Genomic DNA, 24,582 nt, shown 5'->3' with positions numbered 1-24,582 from the left:
ATCCTTGCTTTACTCATAGCAGACTCACTATATGCCTTTGTTAACATTTGACAAACTTTACTACACTTTATTTCATTTTTTACGTAAAATTTAATACAAATTCATTGATCCATTTTTTTTCACAAACGAAAATCGCCGAGCTCGAAAAAAAAGTCTAACGTTAGCGGCTGCCACTTAAAAAGTAAGCAATGAATATTGCTGAAAATTTTATCGTACTTCAGGGGCATGTGTACCAACATAATAAAAAAAAATTTTATACAAGCGTACTCTCCAAACCCGCGAAATTTAAAAATTCTCGTTACTTTTTGAACACACCTCGTACTGGCTTCGAAGAGAAGTTGTTCAACAAACAATGCTACAATGTTTTTACCCTCATTATTCCAAAACTCGTGTGATTATAAACTGCACTGAATTCAAGATAGCTATACTATCATCAGTTGAAAATCGAGTGTTTTGTTACTCCAATTATAAAAAAGGCTTCACAGCAAAATTATTTTTAGGAATTAATTCTGCTGTATTAATTTGTTTAAAATCAAAAGTGGCAGGTGGAAGGAAAAGTGACTCGCAACTGACAATTGAATCAGGATTAATTGATCTACTAGAAGATGGCGATGTTGTACTTGCAGATAAAGGTTTTTCCACATTTCAGTGCGTCTATAGATAAAAGTGGTAAACGAGTTCTACTTGTCATGCCACCTTTCTTAGAACAAAAAGAAGCATTTACTGAATCAGAAACTGAAGAGACGTACAGTATTGCTAGAGTATGTATCCATGTTGAACGAGTCATACAGAGGTTACGAATTTATCAAATTCTGAATAAGATTCCAACTGAATTATTTCCAGTCATCGATAACATTGTTCATGTGACTTGCGTGCTGATAAATCTACAACCTTTAATTATTTCTGATAAGCATGATGAAGAAGGTCCATAAATGAGGAAAATAATCTTTTCAAGGAAAATTCAATAATTTTTTTATCTGACGTATATTTTTATACAAACAGTCTTTTATATCATAAATTGTACATAAAAAATAATCTTTTTAATTATTTCTAACAATTAATAGTAATTGTAAATTTTTAAGTCTTTCATAATAAAACATTTTTAAGACAAAATATTTGAAATATCTTTTTCACTAAACATCTTTCTAACTTTTCTTCTATAACTCTTTTTATTCGTATCGAAGAGACTGTGGTGTACATTACAGGCAAATAATGTTTGAAATAAAATTCTTCACAATGTAAAATATCTTTTTCTATAAATGATTCTCTACGAAATACTTGTACCGTACTGGTACCATTTGGTACTTTTGAATAAATAAATAAATCACATACACTCATACCACTGACGTACATTTGCATTTGCATTTGTGTGTAGTATATGTTATTACGGTTTAAAACAATCTCATTATTTTCAAATGTAAGATAAGGAATATTACACTTGCTATTTTTTACATAATCACTGGTACTTTTTCACAAGTGATAGGGCATTTAAACTCAACTATTTTTATTATACACCCATCGTCTATTACAACACCATCAATACTAGCGCAAGGCCATGGCTGTTTTAGATTGATAAGAACACTTACTTGTTTTACATCACAATTATTTAATTGTTGGTACAGTTCTCCAGCATACTTTTCATGTCTAATACCGTATTTCATAGCAGCTTTTTCAATTGATTTTAGATCTACCATATCTGCTATGAGCTTAACAATAGTTTTGGTTTTGTGAACTTTAATACTATGAGCATCTTTACTTGCTGAGATTTCTTTTCTTTTCTTATTGAATACCATTCGTTGCATTGCGATTGTTTAAGATCTAACAGCATAATTCTATTGCTTTATTATTATTTACAACAATTTTTTCACAATAAAATTTGAATAAATCTGAAGGTAGCTTATACTGCTTGCTGTAACATGGATATTCTTCTTGGAAAATTTGAAAATTATTGACACACTCCTTGAAATCTTCCTTCAATAAATTTTCTTGAACTTCATTTTTTCAAATTCTGCATCAAATTCTGTTTTTCACATTCTTTTTCATCTTTCTGGGCTTCTACTACACTAAATTTCAATGCTGAATTACTACTTAAATTACAAATATCACTTTCAATTTTCTTCACATCTACATGTTGATAATTTATTTCTTTATCACATTTCCGCGAAAACATATCAGAAAAATATTTTTCTTTGGAATATTTCTCTTGGACTAATTGCCGATCATTAGGTTTACCCCATTGCTGCTCATGACTAGTTTTCGTCAAACTCTCCTCATGATTAATATAATATATCAAAGCAGCTATGTGCTTACATTTACCACTTTGATTGTACACGTAGGTACATGATGCTTTTAATATTATACGTAAGTCATTTATCTGGAACATTATAATATTAATGTCATTTTTAATTAAGAATCATGACATATATATATACACTATACTCGTATTTTCGCTGATATTGAATTTACACGCAACTGAACTTTATACGGCTCAAGAGTAACGGATGTTGGTCTTAAAACAATACATTTGATAAAATAACTATGGCCATACCTTCTATATTCCTCAACTTGACGTACGTGTTCACTTTCAACTAATTTTCTTCCTTTTTCTTCAGTACAGGGTTGAAATTTAATTCTATGTAAAATGCTCTCAAGACCAGTCCTTATAACAATTATATCTATGTCCATAGTTAACCTTAACCTTCAAATTAATATAAATATTATTAACCTCTATTACATATTTATCTACTTTTATTTTACGCCGCTTACTTATAAACAATTACTTACTTTTATAGTATCCACGTATATCTAACAAGTTCAGTAACAGCAACAAATAAATATATCTTTACATTCTAGTATCGTGAATATTAGTCTGGTGAATATATTCGTGTAGCACATGACAAATGGTTAACGAAGCCCGGCATCAACTTTCAAATCAAAAGAATTCAAATTTATAAGCATATCAAGCCAGCCAAAAGGAATAACTCAATAAGTTATTGTTTTGTTTTTATATAATACTATGTTTTTTATTCGATTATTTTGTTCAATATTTATTATAATTACTTTTTCCGTAAAAACCTATAGTAATCGTATATGAAGTGTCCTGAAAAAATGACGTGTCCAAATGGCGCTACCTAAGCGTAGCCTTAATCAAAAGAAGACGCCTCGGCGTAAGACCACGAACGTTCCGCTGCCGTTGCGACGTACACCGAGGCATCTTCTTTTGATTAGGGCTACGGTTTCCGATATGTCGGGCCCTTGAATTTTATGATTGATTTCGATAGCAAAAATTCTCAGGAACACGCAGGAGCAAGAATTTTTCAATAAAAAAATATACTTTTTGAGATATTAGCAATTGTTTAAACAAAAAGTTAATAACTTTCGAAAAAAAATTTTTATTGTTTATTGTAATTATTTCGAAAGTTCAAGGCATTATAAGTATTTTCAAAAAAATCCGACTTAGATATCTTTATTAGTTTTTAAAATACTATATAGCCGTTTGAAAATTTTTTATCATTTTTCTTTAATTGTTAATAACTTTTGATATAATTAATGTATCATCTTCAAAATTTAGGAAAAATCTCACTTTTATATGTACAACAATTGTGCCAAATTAAAAAAAAATCTGCAACCTAAGGGTTACAAATCAATCGAAATAGCCAAGAATTACCCATATAGATCTTATGGTGTCACTGACATAGCAACTTTGTGTATTATTAACATTGCAACAATGATAATGTAAATAATGTATTGTGCACGTAATGAAAAGCTAAAATTACTCAGTTAAAAGGGTTCGCATAAAAGTAAAAATAAATTAAGTTAGTAAAAAGTCGTTGAATCAATTTAAATTATTTTTAAAAATTCCCGTATTAATTACATAGTATGTTTAAAAATATAATTTACAATTTATAGAAATTTTTATTTTTATGATATAGGTTATTAAGAATGATGGAAGTACTTTTAATAATTTATGATGGTTTAAAGAATCAAGAAAATAAATTTCGAGAACGGTGTCGCATCAATTTACTTACGCTTAAAAAATTGTCGGAAAATACGCAAAAAGAACAACCGTATAAAGAAAACAATTTCGCTTTGGAACATGAAAATCAAAAGGTAGTCATCAACCAATTAAGATTACAATTAGCAAGGAAAAATCGCTTGATTGCAACTTTAACAAGACAATTAGATGATGTTCCCTGCAGATCTGAACTGTTTCAATATCAGCGACGTTTTATGGAATTATATAATGAAGGTAATAAAAAGTAATCATCTTTTATATTTCAAAAAATTCTTGCATTCAACAGCTTCCTAAAATATAATTGTTTTATTAGTATCTACTAAGCATAAAGAAACAAAACAATATTATACTCTGTATAATACTTTGGATGATACCAAGATTTACTTGAATAAAGAATTATGCTTACTTAATTCCATACAAGATAGTTACAATCAGTAAGTATTGAACATATATAAAAATAAATAATCAGTAATTTGTCGAATCAATAAAAAAATTCTTCCAATAAATATATATATATATATTTATATATATATATTCAAGTTTTTAAATACAAAACAATATTTATATAATATTCGGAATGTAAATGTGAACTTTAAAATTTTTAAATTTAATTTAATTTAATTTATTATTTCGAGAAATATACACTGTAACGGTTGTTGATTTCTTCAGAAGTAAATCGTCGTCCGTTAGCAAAATTCATATGTCACCGCTGTTTTCCTCTTTTGGCTAGCTCTGTGCTGGACGCGCAACCTGAAAACAAGCGCGAAAGCACGGAACAACAAAGAAAAGCGATGGTCGAAGGTTCTTAGAAAACGTTGCGAAGGAGAAGGGGATGTAGAGAAAATTCGGGGCTATCGAATGAATTCGCCGACTTGCTTAGTATATTTCCAGCAAATTTATTCATCACTTATTTTCACATTAGCGCACATTCCACTATAACGAATTTAATTCATTCGTTATGTCTCTCTCTTCCCACACATGCATATACATAATTCTTATACTTATACTATATTCAGATTCATATTATATTATACAGCAGCCTGCAGCAGCCGACAACGCCGAAGTATAAGGTAAGAGAGAGAGCGCGCTATGTCTACTAACGAGCCTATAGGCAGAGAGAGTCGCGTTCGCGTGTATGCGTGTATGTGTGTGGTCACGCTGCTGAAAAGCGTGACGAAAGAGTGGGGACGCCTCCCAGGGGAATTGACTGGCGGACGTAACGCGGGCGACACGTGTTTTGAGCGTGCGCTGAATAGGTTTTTTTTTTGGCTTATTTGCTTCGGCCGTTGCCGTTGTTCAGCGATCCTTCGTCTTTTTCTTGCGTATTCGGACTTTCGATCTGGCGTTGCCTTAACTTATTCGCGAGTGCGTGCAGTGGTGCGGCATTTTGACAAGACTGTGTGTGTGTGCGAGGACATAACGCTAGGTAGCCCCACACTTCGTCACCACTGCAACCGGCGCCCGGGAACGTCGTTCAGAGAGCGAGCGTTTATTGCACGGAGGGCCTGACCATTGTTGCATCATTGTAAGTACCGACTCGTTTAGCTCTCTCTCGCTTGCTTGCTCGCTTCTCTCTCTCTTTACCGATTTACTACTCTATACGCTTTCTCTTTGATGCTCTATATAAATTATTCTTATCCTTCTTATTCTCTGCGTTTCTTTGACTTTGAGCCCGACTCTCATTCCCATTCCTTGGCGAATTCTCTGCGCTCGTCACTACTTTTCGCGTTTTTCAGCCACTGCTACCTGCGACGCTCTACGCGGGCCACGAGGCTACTTGATATCGTGGCTGGTTAAAAGGCTTGGCCACACATGTGCCAGTGCACTAGCCTTGTGGCATTAGCTATTTATCAAGCCGAGCTGTCAACTAATCCATCCTCTCGATTGTAACGGCGGGTTAGCCAAAATCCCGTTATACCACATTAACCGAGAGATTCGCGACGCACAGCCTAATTATACGTACGCGTGAGAGAGAGACGGAAAATACGATTACGAACGGCACGCAGCCGACGCTGTTTACGTACGCTTGCTTCCCGGAATTCTCGCACGCAATACTGTTACAACGAAGGAGACTTACGCGGGCGAACGCTGCTGCAGACAGCTTCGCTTTTTCTCTCGAGCCTGTTTCCGCGAGGGCCGTCGCCCAGGGTTGTCGAGGCTGGGAGGCCCGCGAGTCGATCCTCTTGGATTGTGGGCGACGAGCCGGCTCTCACTATTCGGATGGCGGTCTTCAATTTGCTCGTTCTCACACGTGGATCTTTGCGGGATTCCTTCCTCGGTCACTGTGCTCACACTTCTCGAACTCTCAATCCGCGGGATCGATATCTCACTCAATTTTCCCACACCGATGAACGAAAGGATTCCGAGCGTGTCTTATCCGCTTGCCGGTCTCACGTGTACTCTCTTGAGCCCGCGTGTCGTAGCTATCTCTCTCTCTCTTTCTCGCTGCGCGGGTCTTTTGCGCATGGCGCGCTTTTTCGAAAATCGCTCATTCATCTCTTAACGAGCCCGCTCGTTACAACACGTATGTATCTGTCCATGAAATACTTTCTTTTTTAATATCGGGTTGTGCACATGAATAAAGAAGACTTACTGGCAGCGTACATTTAATTTACTTTCAATTTTCTGTATGTTTCAACATGGGTCCTTTATTCTTTTACGTTTAAGAATAGATATCGGCAAGTAGTCTGAATTAACTATTATTTTTTTTTCACATTTAAAACATTGACGTAATAATTTTATTTTTTTTAAGTAAACTTTAAGGGGGTCAGCTAATGTTAAATCTGAAAAATTAAAAATGATGAAGAAAATTGAAGCATATAAAATTGAACAATAGCAAGTATTTATCTTCAAAGTAGAATGTATAAACTACCATTTTTATACATAAATATATGAATTTATTTCTCAGAGAGCTGGAGTAGTGATGTGAGTCCAAACCATCCAAATGTCCTTTACCGTAGACTCGAAAAAAACCAATTATTAGAATTTCACTACTTTCTTTGGAGGAATTCTACTCCTTTTTTACATTCAATCCACTTATAATGAGTTCATTTCTAAACCCGTTACGTCTCTCTCTACCTTCATATCATCTATTTCATTTATAAATGTTGAGGATGGGTGGAGTGCAAATTATCATTGCGACGCGTCCTCTATTTTTATTGCTATTTTCATGAATTCGAGCATCTGTTTGCCATAAACGCCTTACTCACAACTCTCCTTTTCATTATCCAAAATACTCGTTATATTTCCGCTTTCCTAAAACTGGGGAAAACCCAATTTTTTTCCTTTGCGTTTACGACCGAACGGCCGACCGTGACTGAGTCGAGCCCTCGATACCCCTTAGAGTTTATTACCCAGCGCCTGGAATGCGCGAACTCGTCTACGTCGGATACACATTGTTTTTGCTACTTATATTGGCCTCCTCAAAAGCGGCAAGCATCTCGACGGCACGTACTAGCAATTGCGACAATTAGACTTGATTTATACATAGATTGAAGCATCTCTGGAAAGTGAGCAACACTTAGCAATTAAATTATGTACACATAGAATAAGCGATGTATTTGAGTACACATGCAGTCCGCATCCGAGCGAAACTTCCATCACGATTCGAGCCTTTAACTCTTGAACAAAAAGCTAATCAACTTGTCATGATGGCAACATTCAAAAACGAACATCCTATCGGAACGTTTATTTGTACGAACAACAACTTCAACGATTATCACCATCTGTTTAACGTTTCCGAACGACACCGCTATTACTTGTCCTCACGCTCACTACAACGTGGAACGCAGTCCTTGCAACTGCCTTCATATAAGCCATAAACCGCTCATGGTCACGTGTGACCAGTATAGGTCGGGACACGTAGTGTTCCGATGCTGCCCCATATAAGCGTCACAACTCATGATCACGCAATATGATCGCTTGAGTTCAGAATCTTTATTCTGAGGCTGACAAAGCACACTTGAATGCAGTCTTTGAGACTACCCCACATGAGTGTGTGTCGCTCATGGTCCCTTATGACCAGTACAGGTCGGAATACGTGGTGTTCTGATGCTGCCCTATATAAGCGCTAAAAAGACTTATGATAACGCAAGGTGATTACTTCAGTTCAGAATTACTTGATTATTCCGAGGTTTATACGTGAAAAAACGCTGGGGATTAAAAACTCCTTCTATCTAAATCCGAACTGTAGAGTAATGCAGAGTATAGCGAGTTAAGCGTGTCATTAACGAAAAGCGGAAAAGTCCCCGCCCACGGCGTGAGCCCTCGGCCCTCAGCCGAGGGCAAGAGAGAAGGGAAAAAGAAAAAAAACAAAAATCCTTTGACAGCTCAACTCGTGCGGAAGCGTCGGTCAGATCGCCGATAGAATTCGTCGAAGCAAGTTGTGTCTGCGAACACTAGCTCCTCGAATCGTTCACCTTTTGCTCCAACTTATATTTTGATCTGTAGCTTGTAACTTCTCCATGCGGGTAGTCCCAACGATAATCATCAATTGACGATTGTCTGAATTAACTCGCGTTAGTGAGATCTATTTTCCTACTCAATTAAATAAATTTGTGTGTGTTAAATCATAATCAAGTTTTATCCTTTATTTTCACTCCTCACCCTCAACAATATACTGCATTTGAGACCTTGCCAATTTCGTGTGGCTTTTCTGTTAAGGATAGCGATTTTGGTCTTGCCGGCTGCCGACAACCTCTAAGTGGATAGAGTGTGTGTATGCGGTGTGCTGAGAATATAATTAACACGGGTTTAATCCGAGGATAGCGAGTCGCTGTTGCATCAATGAATTTCGACGCTTGATCGTTTGAAGAAGGCATGGCCGAGGAAAATGTAAGTTCCTCCTCGAACTTTCTCTCTCTCTCGGTTTGCTTGCTTTCTCTCTCTCTCTCACTTACCTTGCGCTGCTTTATTAAACCGCATTGTGATAATTCTACATTTGTACCATTTATAATTTCATTTATATAACACAGCCCCACGGGAAAAAAAAAGTGGCCTGTGCGAAAGACAAGACCATGATACCTTTACGTTTTCGAGGTCGCTGAATCTGATTCCGGGGTCCGCTTGACCAGGTTGGCTCTCGTTCAAGGTCAAATGAAGGTCAAATTCAGAGAATGCATTGCAAATAAAATATACCAGTATATTTACATGTTTTTGAGGTCGCTGAATTCGAATCCGAGGTCAGTTTAACCCGGTCAGGTCAGGGTCAAGGTCAGGTCAAGGTCAAAATGATAAAATGCATCACATTCAAAGTGAACAAGGTATCTTTACATGTTTTCGAGGTCCCTGAATCTGATTCCGGGGTCCGTTTGATCCCATTGGCCCTCGTTGAAAGTCGAATCAATGTGAAATTTAGAGAATGCATTCCAAACAAAGTAAAAGATATATTTACATGTTTCTCGATCCATACTCTCATAAAACATCTTTCTAATTTATTTTCCTTTGCTATACCGCACTCGTTTATTAAGAAACGATCTCAAGATTGGTTTTCTTTTGCGTTTGGCGCCCCTTTTCTCTGTTTCTCTTTTTAAGTTCCAACAGAAATCTGCCATCATATTGACATTCCATCGTCCTTGATACCGTCTTTCCATCTCTTTGATATCTTGATGGAATCTCTCTCCTTGTTCTTCACTGTAAGCACCTAAGTTGATCGAAAGTTTCAAATTCATATTGCAACCTAATGCCCCAAAATTTGTAACCATTTCGGCTATTATTTCTTTATAGTTTTCACTTTTTTTATTACCCAGGAAATTTGTTACAGTTTCTTTGAAACTATTCCATGCAGCTTTTTCTTTATCATTCATGTAGTGAAATTTATAAACCGTTATATATTTAAGTGTAACACTCTTCTAAAAAAATAATCATGCACTTTAAAATATTCACAATACACTCGGCAACAAAATTATCGCAACAAAGATTTTTCATCGAAAAATTGCCATTTTTCAAATGCTTGTAACTCGGTCAATTTTTATCGTATTGAGATCATTTTTTTTTTGTTTTTTAGAAAATTATGTGTACTTTGAGAAACAAATGATATCCACCGTCTGCAAGATAATGTCACATTGCTATGTCTTAATCAGGCATACCAACTTTTTTTTCTTAAAAAATTCAATAGTTTGCACGTATGCCTGGATTACCAAAATTTTTTTTCGAAAAACTACAGATTTCCTTTCAAAGTGCACTTTTCAACGAGTATTTTAAATCAAAATTCGACACTCCACGGTTTTTTTTGACCGAGTTATGCCATTTTAAAGATATTCCAATGTTTCAGCCAAATACCACCAACATCAGCATTACCCGATGCGTACCGCGAGGAGGTTGTTGGTCGGACTTACGCATCATTGTGGCCCTGAAAAGGGCCGATTGTGTAAACCGTTTTTAACATTAGGGATCCCGCGGCTCATCACTTCCGCAGTATTTTTTGACTCCAAACCCTATGCGCTTAAAGCCTTTAGTATCGTGTATTGCCACCTCGCTGACGAATTACCTCTCTTAAACGTTCTTGCATATTAATGCATGGTTTAATTGAATCCTGAGGTATCTCGTGCCAAATTTCATTTAGAATTCTCCCAAGCTCTTGGAGGTTAGTAGGAGGTCTCTGTAAGTTACGTAATCGCCTACCCATCGTATCCCACACATGTTATATAGGATTGAGATCTGGGCTACAAGCAGGATGAGGCAATACCTCTACGTTGTTCTCTGCTAAGTAAGTACGAGTTATCCTTGCAGTATGAGGGCGTGCATTATCCTGCATTGGAATTACGTGAGGACGTAAAACTTCGTTTATGTAACGTCCCGCTGTTAGTCCAGGGGTTGAGATAATCACTAAATCTGATCGATGGTTCATTGATATTCCACCCCAAACCATAATGGATCCTCCACCAAACGCACGAGTTGGATCAACGTGATTTGGTGCAAAACGTTGTCGTCGACGACGCCAAATTCGAATCCTAGCATCATTTCCGTACAGACAAAACCGAGATTCATCTGTAAAAAATACATGTCTCCACTCTCTTGGTGTCCAATATCGATAATTTCGGGCGTAATTCCGACGAGCTCGTCGGTGGACTGCTGCTAAATTAGGCACTCTAGCACGAATTCGTGATCTCAAACCTCTGTCATGAAGGCGTCTCCTTATCGTCTGAGCGCTAATTCGTCTGCCTGGTAAAGCATTATTTGCAATTTGTCGCGCAACCTGCCTTGGATTGCGCAGAGCTTCATTAACAATGTTGCGATCCTCTCGATTTGTAGTAATCCTATGTCGACCTTGACCAGGTCTCCGGCGATAAGAACCTGTTTCTTCATACCGACTAAGAACGCGTGACACCGTTGAACGATGAATCCCCATTCTTCTGGATATTTCGCTTTGATTCAATCCCGCTTCTAGCAGGGCAACAATTTGAGCAGATTCGATTTCAGTAAGCCGAGGCATTTCGATTACTACGGTAATGGTTAATTGTTGTGGACGCTGTATAGTAAAATTAATGTTGAATGATTTTTTGCCTTAACTCTTGGCCAGTATGCCACCTTAAACTGTTATTTTATTTTTTTTAATTGATTTGTCGGTAAGGTTGACTAAAACATTGGAATATCTTTAAAATGGCATAACTCGGTCGAAAAAAATCGTGGAGTGTCGAATTTTGATTTAAAATACTCGTTGAAAAGTGCACTTTGAAAGGAAATCTGTAGTTTTTCGAAAAAAAATTTTGGTAATCCAGGCATACGTGCAAACTATTGAATTTTTTAAGAAAAAAAAGTTGGTATGCCTGATTAAGACATAGCAATGTGACATTATCTTGCAGACGGTGGATATCATTTGTTTCTCAAAGTACACATAATTTTCTAAAAAACAAAAAAAAATGATCTCAATACGATAAAAATTGACCGAGTTACAAGCATTTGAAAAATGGCAATTTTTCGATGAAAAATCTTTGTTGCGATAATTTTGTTGCCGAGTGTATAACTTGTTTTTCATGATTTTGAGTTTTTTTTAATAGATTTTTATTGTAACTTCTACTCACTTAATTTAAAAACAGATTTAAATATGTTAAAGAGTATCTGTATCAATTTTCAAGTTGATCCATTCAAAACTATGCTCAAAACCTTGCGGTAAGAATCCCAACTTTCTTGAAAATCACTAGTGGCTATATTTCAATTTCAAGTTTTCATTTACATAATTAGCTGTTGGATCACTGGATCTAAATCTTACAAAAAGACATAACTTTGATATCATATTGACTTCAAAAATGACTAAAACGATTTACATCACACGAAATTTTCCAAAGACTCACGGATAAAGATATACTCCTGTAAAAAACAATTGATCTGTTTATCACTTGATAAAAATATTGAAACTCAATCATGATTAAAAACACTTATCTGTCACCAATTATAACAACAGCACTGAATATCTGATTGATTGACCCGTCTGATTTCTAATTGACTTACATATGACTATATAGTAGTGTATAGTCTGCTACTATCCTACATAACGTGCTCGTCTATTGTCTAAAAGTAAACACATGGCTGCACATGGCTATTAATGAAATTAATTATTGATATATTCCAGCAATTAAAATTGTTTAATCTTTGCAGAAACGCCCATTTTATTGAATGTATAGAAGTGTGTATGTGAAGCGAGAGGAAGTTTTGTGAGAGAAGTTTTGTTTTTTTGAAACAAATTGTTTGAGGAAGTTGTACATTGTATAAGTGATGTTTCTTTACTAGTGTACTCACACTAGTAGGCTCCAGCAGCATGATAGTCTTCTTTCACTTCTAGTCGCAAACTATTCAGAGCTTGGCAAGCCTTCTTGGTACTTTCTCGTGCTCTTCTCTCTACAAAAAGTAGTCTCTGGTCGTTGCTAGTTTTCAGTTTTCACCCAGTCCAATGCAGCTGTACCAAGGTAGATATCATACTCTTTCATAATTTTGAGAAATTCCATTCTTTCATTATTGAACATGACTACAGCTATATTCACACCAATTTTTCAAATAGCCAGGCTAATATATATGAAGTCTTTGGATCAATTTTCAAAATACAGTTACTCAAACTCTCTATACTGTTCTGGGTGACGCTTCCCAAGAATTTTTCCAATAGATCATTAAATATCGAATCTTCATAAATATTTTTGATAGAGTCCATTACTGCACCAGAGAATCCACCTTGATGCTCATATAGGGGAAAAACCGACTTCGATACAACCTGCCGAATTATGGGCGCTAGATACTACTAATTATTAGATTTTAGAAAAATTTAAATATCGGAGGAGTGCCACTCCGGAAGAAAATCAATCCACGGTTAATAATTTTGACTAAGACAACTCAAGTTTAGATTGGTGTGGTGGAGGTTAAAATGTCAGCTACGCTTCGGCAATGTATCTACTCTATGGGATCAAAATATGCAAATAGTCAAGTCCTCGAAAATCAATCTCTGCGTAGGTTAGTCATTTTGTTTTGGGTCGTAGACTACTCCGATAACTTATTATCGAATTTGAATATTTGATTATACTTACTTTGCTCTACACGGTTCTAAATTTAAAGTGATTAATACAAAGTGAGGCAGGAATTAAACAAGGTGATCGTGATCTACATTCTACAATAGCTGTCGGCAAACTCCGGCTTTTCCTCCTCCTCCTTCTATTCCCTCTTAGCCGTGAACAGCTGTAATCAAGCAGTATCAATTTTATTTGAATTCGGCACGGTACGCTATCTCTTTCTTTCGTCCCTCTACTCTGGCGGCCTGACTCTATCTATTATTTCGTTTAGGTACAGTGAGTATGATGCGCTGTCCTTATCTATTCATTGAGCTATCTCTTTCTAGTTAGCCTATTGCTATCCATAAGTGGGCGTGGCCTATCCAATACAGGCATATAAATATTTTAATTTGGACGCAATATATCGCATGTTACAATTATTATTAATTAGAGATATAGATATATATTTTTCTTGCGTAAAATAAATAATTTTTATTTTTAGTTATTAATTTAGCGGGGATTTCTTCATCAAGATGTGCTGCGTACAGCAATGAAGTGAATTCTTTTGTTGATGATTTTCTGCAGGTTTATACTAGTTATTGTTGGCTTAAAGGCAATAAAATTTGGAGGAACAGCTCGTAGAAACTTTAATTCTTAGTTGATACACTGGTGCTCATCGTATACATGAAGAGGAAAAAAATATAAAAATAGTTATTACTACGCTAGTGCAATACGAAGTACAGAGCGAGCTGTCCTTTGGCTATTTGAACTGCTTCGCAAAATTAAAATTAGATTTATAAATGAATTTATTGCTTTAAAAGCAGCTCTTTATAACTTAAAATTAAGCTAAAATTAAGAGCCGTCTGATTTTCGAGTTATCACAATTGGACTCGACCATTCGCTAGTGGACCTGCGGATTACTCCCATGCGAAGTATCTTATGCATTTGCTCGTGCATTTCCATCTCAACTATATGCGAGACTGTGTAGTATTTTTGTTTAATGAGGCGAACATCACCGATATCGATGTCATGTTGAATCCAATCTGTGCAGCCTAGCGCCTCACCGGCCGATTCCGAGAGGAGAGTGAGCACAAGCAGCTCTAATTCTTGGCGTTCGCTATCGGTAACCTCCTGGATACCGAGCGAGGCGAATGGCATCATCTTCTCTGTTCGCATTGACGAGAGAATGACCGGGATGATGTCCTCACTGCCTTCGGCTTTCAGCGTGTTAGCTCTCACGTCGAGATTCGCCGAAAAGGCTCTAATAAAGTCACCGCTTAAGGTGTAATCAGTATCTGCATTCTTCAGAATGAGCGCTTCTACATCGTGCCTAATTCTTTCTAATTCAACTTTTCATTGCCTAAAATGGGTACGTGGTGACCATCGACTGCTTTTGTTCCTGGTCCAGAGTAAGGTGACACCCTTAAGTTACAGGCTGCGGCTATCTCTGCTCCGATAGGACCAAGAACGGTATATGATGCTCCCGTATCATATAATGATTTAAAAGAGAAGGGGCCGATATGTATGTTCAGCAATCAACGCGGGTGCCTTTTGATGAGAGCGCTCGATGCGGTACCTTCATCGTCATGACTAAACGTAGCGTTCGAGTAGCTCGTAGTTAGCATCGAGTTAGCTGTCACGCTTGGCGCTGTATGCGGAATTCTCACAGTGCTCATTGCCTCCAAGGTCCCGTGATTTAAGGACTGCGTCGTAGGGACCTCCTCTACGCGCTGCCATCACGTTTTTCGACTTAGTAGTCTTGGAGCATTCAGGGCAGAGGGTCCTGGTGTAACCTGGCCAGCTACAGTCCTAACATAAGACTTTTCCTAGGTCCGGACCAGGCTCCTTGTCCTTATTCTTGTTGGACTTCGGAGTAATCACCCGGGCGCTATTTACTCCTCGGCCTCCCTTTGGCTTGACTCCGTGGCCTCTACTATTGCTAGACCAGCGCGAAGTTCACGAGACTGCTCTTGAGTCACCGCCGCTGGCCGTATTTTGCGCCGACAGAGTCGTACAGCCTCTTCCGCGTTCAGCGGGGAGCAGGCTCTTAGCCTTGACGGCTGCCAGGTCCTTCCCTTCTTGTCGAAGAAATTTTGGAACGCTTTCTCCAGAGCAGCTTCATCTGTGGGAATAGGCCTTTCTACCACCGATGCTACCGCCATCTTAAGTTTCACAGCCTTGGTTTTAGACCTGTCGGCGGCTTCGGGTAGCATACTCTGCTTTAAAGTAGGTGGAGGTTTCCACTCATTGTCAGACTCGTAGAATTTTACTTCCTGAGCTTTCTGGAGCAACTGCTGTAACGTGGCAAAGATATCCTGGTCCTTTTTCAGCTTCTTCTTAGGTTTTGGCAGCATATTATCAATAGCCAAGATTACCTAGTCGCGCGTACTCCACGGCGTTTCGCCGTGGACTAAAAATAGTATTTAGAGCCGATAGATAGCCGCGTACTGATTCGTCTGCGCCTTGGATGCGAAGGAGTGCCTCTACCGACAAGTTCAGATCCTTTTAAACTTGCGCAATTTGCTACACGCTTCTAACGCCGCTTCTTTGAATTCTTTCTAGGTTTTCCACGTCGGGCTGACCCTCCTATACCAAAGTAGGGCTGGTTTCTTAAATAAGGATGAGATTGAATCTAAAAGTTCGTCCTCTGCAACACAATCTAGCCGACAGTTTTCCTCTATTTGCTCGAGGAACTCTTCGATGCTCATAGTGGACTCGCTCGAGAATTGGATTTTCCATTCTCTAATTGTCTTTTCTATGTGTTTATTGGAGAAGCTAGGTCGAAAAGCCTCGAAAAGGTTACGCACATCGTGCTGCAAGCTCGTCTCGCTATACCTGAAGGCCGCGCCGATTTGTGCGGTCAATCTTGGCACAGCACCCTCTGCCAACGACGAAACAAATGTTGCACTCGCAGGGGCTCCCCTTCGCCGGGCTGAGCTTGATGCTGGGTCAGGAACCGATGCGAGGGTTGGCACATCATGCGCACGCCGCAGTGTCGAGGTCGCTATCCTCCTTCCCTAGCCGGAGCTTGCGGGGGTTACTGGCGCAGATCGTAACGGCGTAATTGGAGCCGATTGCTTATCAGAAGTTATTTTTGGTCTAGTTGTAGAGTGGAAAAGATGCGCGTGAGAATTTAAATTGCTTCGCGATCGCGTATAAGATAAGTCAAAATCGTTAATATTGTCTTCGATTAAGTGATACGTATTTTGGAATTGCACTGTTTTTGCAGTATACATCACATTAAGCTTGCGTTAAGCTTCTGCTGTCTGTTTCTGAGCATTAGCTACCACGTTTTGCATTTGTCCTTGCAAATCCTCATTAACGCATTTTAAGTCGTTAATATTTCGCGTAAGCCGGTCATTTTCCGATGAAATCGTCGTAATATAATTTTTTTATTTATTGAACGTTTGACCGCTGTCAAAGGCATTCCCAATTAAAATTGTAAGTAATGATAATGCATCGATTCTCTATAGAACTAACGTAAATTTGTGTAAAATTATTCAATGAAAAGTAATTGAAAGATTTTTCAGTCAAACAATCACAAAACCGATTTTTGAACCAGTGTATTACAATCTTTATTAATAAAATGAATAACGGCGATATTTTGTATAGTAATAACAGCGACGCGTATATACATCTATCGAGATCTACGGCTGATACAAAAGATCGCTATTTTCCGAATCGAAAATTTACGCTTCCATCGTCACAAAGATTTTTGAACTAAACATCAATTTCAAACTTCATAATATATTTACTCCAGTATTACATTGAAAACGGAAAAAAAAATGGAAATTCATATTTCCTTACCCATTTCTAACGAAAAAATTTTATTTTATCATATTAGATAAATATATAAAGGTTTTTATCTAAGTTATAAAATGAAAAATCCTTAATTTTTATTGAAAATATAACTTATAAAAAGAAGTATTGTACTATGTATTTTTTGGATATTTTCTTCGCTTTTACCATTTTATATTCTATAACAAAAGTTTGTTGGAGGTATTTTTTTATTGAGCCGACAAGTTACGACTTTATTCACTAACAGATTCTCTGAGTATAATAACATCTAATAATTATTTAGAGCTCTGGCATACAACAATGGTAGAGAACAGTTTGTAAAACAATTTGAATTGATTGTTGAAGGTGTTCAAAGGAATAAAATCAAGGTACTGATTTCTTTATTTCTTAAACTATATTATGTTATTAATTGTATCCATGTGTTTGCTGTATATTATAACGAGCATGAATGGTTAGCAAATACGCATGCACTAAAGGTAGCGTGCCAAATACAGCGTATCTCCACGCGCGGGCAACCCCCTTAGCCGTGCATCCACTCGAACTGCTTTAGATACTGTGAGGATAATTCGGGCTAGAGAAATAATGAGGCAATAGTTAAGTATAGAGTTAAATATTTAGTTTTATTACAAAATTGAATTATACGATATAGTCTGGTACAAGGCTCTAATTGTCAAGAGCATCGCTGTAATGAAGAAAAACACCGTCTGTCACATAACTGAATGTCTATAAATCGCGCCTAGCTACGAGAGTGCGACCACACCGAAGATCGGTTATTACACACCGACTGTCGGTAAGAACTCGTGATGGTTGATCGGTGTGGGTTCGCTTTACCGTCAGAGTGTATTGTTACGTCAAGCTAAGGTTTAGCCCGCCGATTAGTTGACTACGTTAGTAGTCGTGTTTAAGGGCGGAGTTACAGAGTCTACTTTTTAAGACTCAGCAAAAATCGGCATAGGGGCAAAACCATCCAAACACCTCGGTTCAGAGTATTGTTTCCTATAATGTGGGGAGGTTACAATACTCTAGACCTTGCTGGCTTAGTAGTCACCGGTCGGGTATATTTTCAGCCGGCCGTTCGCATAACCGATATATAGTAATGACAATGTTACAAGCATACTTGTTCATCGCTATTTTCTAAGTGTGCGAGAGCAAGCGAAATGGTAATAACAGACTGAGAAAGAGAAAGAATCATGTAAGAGCGAACAGAAAAATTATACAGCTGACTAGGAGAACTGTGCAAGGACGGCAGTATGAGCAATTAGTACGTTGATGCATGCACCCAAATCTCATCGCTGTTTGTTATTTCTGGCTATTTCAGTTACTCTTATTTCCCATTGTCAAATATTCTGCGTAGAGTTAGTGTAATAAGTATGTGAAAATCTTTAATGTGAGCTTAAACTTAAGGAAACAGACTTAGAGAAGCAGATAACCATCGAATAAATCTTGTAGAGGTTATAAAGATGTAGCTGGTTGCAATCTTGATAATTTACGTTATTTTCTTTATATTGCATTCTTACTACGGAATTTTTAACGCGTAAATAATATTATTGGGCAACATCATCCCATTTTTTACTTACCAACTCTTTTATTCTCACCTAAAAATCAAATTTACGCCCTTGACGAAGCAGTTGCCAACGAGATTTTACGCTTGAATTTAGGCGCGTAAATACAACTAAGCGATTGATAGAAAATATTATTTCCTCATTTTTAATGAAAATGGTAGCGAACCTCGTACTAAGGCAATAGGTAAACTAGAGAAGCAACAGATTAGGAGAACCTCAGATCAGTGATCTGAAGTGCGTGAGCTATCAGATGAGCACTCTTAGATCACACGTGAGAGCTCCTCCCCCTTCTCTCCCCTATTTAAAATGCATTTTAAATACATATTAAAATTTATTTATGTGTTATTTAAATTAATTTAATTTATTTATATATGTATATTTATTTATTTTTTATTTAATGCATATATAATGCATATATAGCTCAGCGAATTGAAAAAAATGAATGGACACTACGGAGAATCAAACTTGCGTCCTATGGCTCCACAGACCGGAGCTTTACCAATTGAGTCATGGTTGCTCTTGCCTCTTAACTTGCTTCTTACTGTCTATATTATCGACACAGCCAAAGCGATTAGAACGGCTAGAACTAGCTAGAACTAGCTCCTTCCGCCCCCGATGATCTGAAGTGTTTTTGAAAAAATATATATATTTATATATTTATATATGCATGCATGCATGTATGTATGTATTTATGTATATATTGTAACGGGGTATGTACCGTTTAATTATTTTTATTAAGACGATCGCGTAAATATGCTCGCAATCACCTATATCAAATAAGAAAGTCGGAGAGCAAGAGGGAACGGGTGTCAGTCAACCAACAAATCTACGGGAGTGGAATCGATACGGAATAAACACGTCGAAAGTACTGGTTAATATCACGAAAGAAAACTCTTTATTGTCCTCTCTGAATGTTACACTAGAATTGGCCCGCGTGTTTATGTTTACGGAGGCGATCGCACGACGACAACATACAGTGTCGGATCGCTCGCCGCTCTTTGTTCGCAGAGCTATTACATGCACGCTTCGCTTCGAGTACGGAAAATTAGTTATCACGCATGCAATCGCGGTCGCGAGATTAAGCTGGCCAGCTTACCTTTATTTTGCAGACGCACGAAGACGAAGAGAACAATTCTCACCGCGGGAATGTCGTTTGTTCCTTTTGTTGCGGATCGCGAATTCGCGCGCACGTGGTTTCGCCCTCGATGGCGAAACCTCACACACACACACTCTCGATGCCGCAGGTAACGATGCTCTTCAGTTGGCTCAGGTCTGCACGCCGTGTAGCTCGATGACAATTACTCAGGACTCTGGGACACGTACGGGCAATTAGGTCGCGAACCTTAACTTTCGTGGCTTCCGTACCGGTAGCTGGATCTCCACTGGTTCGTTTTCAATCGCGCGCGTTCCGTCTGCTCGCGTGCCGAATTCCGTCGTTACATTTTTCGTCTACCGATAAGTGCTGCCCCCGCAGGCAGCTACTAGGTTAGGTAATTAGCGCTAATTTGACGTTTACCGTCACAATATGTATGTACTGAAGTGTGTTTCAAAATCATACGTTAGCATCAATGAATTAAGTAGAGGAGGTCAGTAAATATATACATTGTTTTTTCTTAACCCGTTAACGACCAAGACGGTCGATTTTAGACTAACTTTTCGTAGCTGAATTTCAGGTACTCAACGAAGTAATAACTGGGTCCGACATATCAATCTTTATGTATTTTTGTCTGCTGAATCAGAATCTGGGCTCGAAATACGAAAATTTCTATTGCAAAAAAAGATATGGCGATTTTTGTGCAAAAAAATCTGAAAAAAAATCGCATTTTCAAACTTTATGATTTTTTTTCAGGCAGAAATCGCATGAATTCATGGTGAAATCATCAACCATCGGTGCACAAATTTGTTGAAGTTTAAAGATAAATTTTTACATATATGTATTTTTCGCCAAAATGGCGGCCAAAATGCAAAAAATTGCATAAAATCGCATTTTTTGTTCATTATTTTTTTCTCGAAAACTGAAGGATTAAACAAAAATTGTCTAAGCATAAAAATGTCTTAAAATTGATCAAGGAATACTCAAATTTTTTCAGATTTTTTTGAGACAATTTTTTATTTTTTGAAAAATGCTAAAACCTAATTTTTGAAAAATGTCTGCAAAAAATCTGAAAAAAATTTGAGAGTATTCCTTGATCAATTCTAAGACATTTTTATTCTTAGACAATTTTTGTTTAATCCTTTAGTTTTCGAGAAAAAAAATAATGAACAAAAAATGCGATTTTATGTAATTTTTTGCATTTTGGCCGCCATTTTGGCGAAAAATACATATATGTAAAAATTTATCGTTAAACTTCAACAAATTTGTGCACCGATGGTTGATGATTTCACCATGAATTCATGCGATTTCTGCCTGAAAAAAAATCATAAAGTTTGAAAATGCGATTTTTTTTCAGATTTTTTTGCACAAAAATCGCCATATCTTTTTTTGCAATAGAAATTTTCGAATTTCGAGCCCAGATTCTGATTCAGCAGACAAAAATACATAAAGACTGATATGTCGGACCCAGTTATTACTTCGTTGAGTACCTGAAATTCAGCTACGAAAAGTTAGTCTAAAATCGACCGTCTTGGTCGTTAATGGGTTAAATGAAATTTTTTTTTATGATAAAAATAAATCTTATTCTACAAGTCATTTATTAAAAGAATACGCATAGAAATTCTTCAATAATTTCATCGCCCTCTTACCAAAACCCATTTATGTAAAACCAGCAATCATTTATGTAAAACTTTTTCATGAATTGACGTTTTGATGTAGGCACGTGGTTACGTATTTACCATTATGATTATAACACACAGTAACTGTTTTCATATTTTTGTAAGGGGAATAGTCCGAATCATCCAACTCAAACCTTTAAGGCTGTATCGTTCTAACCACTCTTTTTATAGAGCTCCGAAAACGAAAATTTTCTCGATAGGTAACTCTATTACCTTCTCCATTATTTCGTTGAAAGCAGCAATAAATAATGCATAAAGTAAGCATAAAATAATAATAAGTTACTTCCGTCAAAAATGATTTTTAAGCCGAAACTTTCTAGAAACTTTATGCTTTGATGTGTTAATACTTTCACTTTTCGATGACGATTGATAATCGGAATACGGCGGGTTGTTGCTTTTACTTTCAATCGACGACTGATGACTGGTTTTTATATTTTATTGCTTATATATTTTATTGAGACAAATTATTTATTTATATGTAGCGTTTAGATAAAAGACTTTCTTATATTTATTTACACACACATAGTATTTTACGAGGTGTGTTCAAAAAATAACGAGAATTTTCGTTTTATGAAAAAAATATTTATTTATTCATCTACATTAATGTTGTCGCCTTCAAAGTAGTCCCCTTCGGATACAATACACTTATGCCAACGCTTTTTCCAATCCTCGAAACACTTTTGAAACTCGTTTGTAATAGCTTTTAGTTCTTTCAGCGATTCGCTTTTAATGTCATCTATGCTTGTAAAACGACGGCCTTTTAATGTTCTCTTTATTTTTGGAAATAGAAAAAAGTCACATGGAGCCATATCTGGCGAATATGGAGGCTGAGGCATCGTTACAGTTTCGTTTTTGGCCAAAAGTTCACGAACAAGCAATGAAGTGTGAGCTGGCGCATTATCGTGGTGCAAAAGCCATGAATTGTTTTGCCACAAATCCGGGCGTTTTTTTCGGATTGCTTCACGCAAACGACGTTGAACTTGTAGGTAGTACTGCTTATTGATTGTTTGACCTTGTGGCAAGAATTCATAATGCACTATGCCATTAAAATCGAAGAACACAGTGAGCATAACCTTCACATTCGACCGCACTTGTCGAGCCTTTTTCGGTCTTGGCGATCCAGAATGTCTTCACTGGGACGATTGAGCCTTAGTTTCGACATCATATCCGTAAACCCATGTTTCATCACCTGTTATAACACGTTTTAGTAGTTCTGCATCGTTATTGACTTCATTTAGCGACTCCTGAGCAACTTCCATTCGCCGCTGTTTTTGTTCGAAATTCAACAATTTTTGAACGAATTTTGCTGCCACACGTTTCATACCCAAAACATTCGAAAAAATTTGATGGCATGAGCCAACTGATATGCCAACATCATCAGCGACTTCTCTGATTGTGATTCGGCGATCGTTCATAACCATTTCTTTCACTTTTTTCACGTTTTCATCGGTTGTTGATGTGCTTGGGCGTCCGGGTCGTTCGTCATCTTCAACGTTTTCGTGGCCATCTTGGAAACGCTTATACCACTCATATCCATCCTTGCTTTACTCATAGCAGACTCACTATATGCCTTTGTTAACATTTGACAAACTTTACTACACTTTATTTTACTTTTTACGCAAAATTTAATACAAATTCTTTGATCCATTTTTTTTCACAAACGAAAATCGCCGAGCTCGAAAAACACGTCTAACGTTAGCGGCTGCCACTTAAAAAGTAAGCAATGAATATTGCTGAAAATTTTATCGTACTTCAGGGGCATGTGTACCAACATAATAAAAAAAAATTTTATACAAGCGGACTCTCCAAACCCGCGAAATTTAAAAATTCTCGTTACTTTTTGAACACACCTCGTATTTTATCCATATATAGTACTTTATGAGGTATTGTAACGGGGTAAGACCGTTTAATTAATTAAATCGCGCAATCACGCTAAAGGGACACGCGTAATTAATTATGCTCAGTATACGAAACGGAGAGCATGTAAAGATAGTCGCCAGTCAACCAGTAATTCGTCTTATCGAGGAAGGTGTAAATAATCTATAATCAATCGGGAGTGAGTGGAAGCTATAAGATATGAGAGAATCAAAGAAAACACTTGTTAGTAATGTAAATTGGATCTTTTATTATCCCTCATACTCTACAGAAGGTCGGCCCGCGCGTTTGTTTACGTTCACGCTCGCTCATCGACAACACGCTTTGCCGGTACGCTCGCTGTTCTTCGTTAATAGAGACGCTATTACGTGCACGCTTTGAGAATGATATTTATTCGTCAATTAGATAACCGCGATCGCGAGATTAAGCTGGCCAGCTTACCTTATATTTGCAGGCGATCGGAGAAATCACAAATACCTCGCACAGAGCGGAACAGTTTTTAATTGTTTGTTTTGCTCGCGAGTCGCGAATGCGCGCACGGAGTGGTTTCGCCCTCGATGGCGAAACCTCACACACACACTCTTTCGATGGCACGTGCTCCCTTTCCTCTGCAGACGAGTGGCTCCTCGTGAACAGCGGACACAGCTAGCTGACACTTGTCGTTCTCGTTAACTTTCGAGGTTTTGCGTCACGTAAATCGGTAGCTCAAAATGAAGGCGGGCGGACACTATGATGGTCTAAGCTTCACTGGTTCAAATTCTATTGCGCGCGTTCCGTCTGCTCGCGTGCCGAATTCCTTCGTTACCTATTTCGTCCCCCCGGCAGGTGCTGCCCTCACAGGCAGCAATTAAGCTAAATGATCAGCGCTAATTTGACGTTTACCGTCACAGTATATAAGGACGTTGTATTTGATTTTGATTCTCGTCACCATTTACATAAACGTAATAATTCTCCTCTAGAAGAAGGTTCTCGTGCTTTTTCTGGGCAATATTATGCGTCATTATTAGGTTAGCTGAAAGAAAAAATCAGAGAAAAACGTCCTCACTTGAATAAAAAAAATGCCTCTTTCTTCAAGACAATGCTCGAG

At 37.4% G+C, this 24,582-nt stretch overlaps 1 protein-coding gene across 8 annotated transcripts in view; it reads left to right on the top strand.

Annotated features, from left to right (window-relative positions):
* Nucleotides 1-24,582, top strand: part of LOC131670948 (coiled-coil domain-containing protein 93) — a 636,062-nt gene that overhangs the window by 475,419 nt on the left and 136,061 nt on the right. For 7 of the 8 annotated variants that reach the window (XM_058947048.1, XM_058947011.1, XM_058946991.1 and 4 more), the window contains 3 exons: nucleotides 3,933-4,249; nucleotides 4,329-4,449; nucleotides 17,570-17,654. In XM_058947048.1, coding sequence (XP_058803031.1) covers nucleotides 3,933-4,249; nucleotides 4,329-4,449; nucleotides 17,570-17,654 — 523 coding nt within the window. The remainder of the gene's footprint in view (nucleotides 1-3,932; nucleotides 4,250-4,328; nucleotides 4,450-17,569; nucleotides 17,655-24,582) is intronic. The other variant, XM_058947030.1, reaches the window with a different exon arrangement.

The sequence above is a fragment of the Phymastichus coffea genome, unplaced genomic scaffold (genome assembly GCF_024137745.1).
Source record: "Phymastichus coffea isolate CEN01 unplaced genomic scaffold, Cenicafe_Pcof_1.1 PCOF00009, whole genome shotgun sequence".
NCBI classification, from domain to species: Eukaryota; Metazoa; Arthropoda; class Insecta; order Hymenoptera; family Eulophidae; genus Phymastichus; species Phymastichus coffea.
Note: the sequence above shows the minus strand (reverse complement) of the source record. Positions and strands in the feature narration are given on the sequence as shown.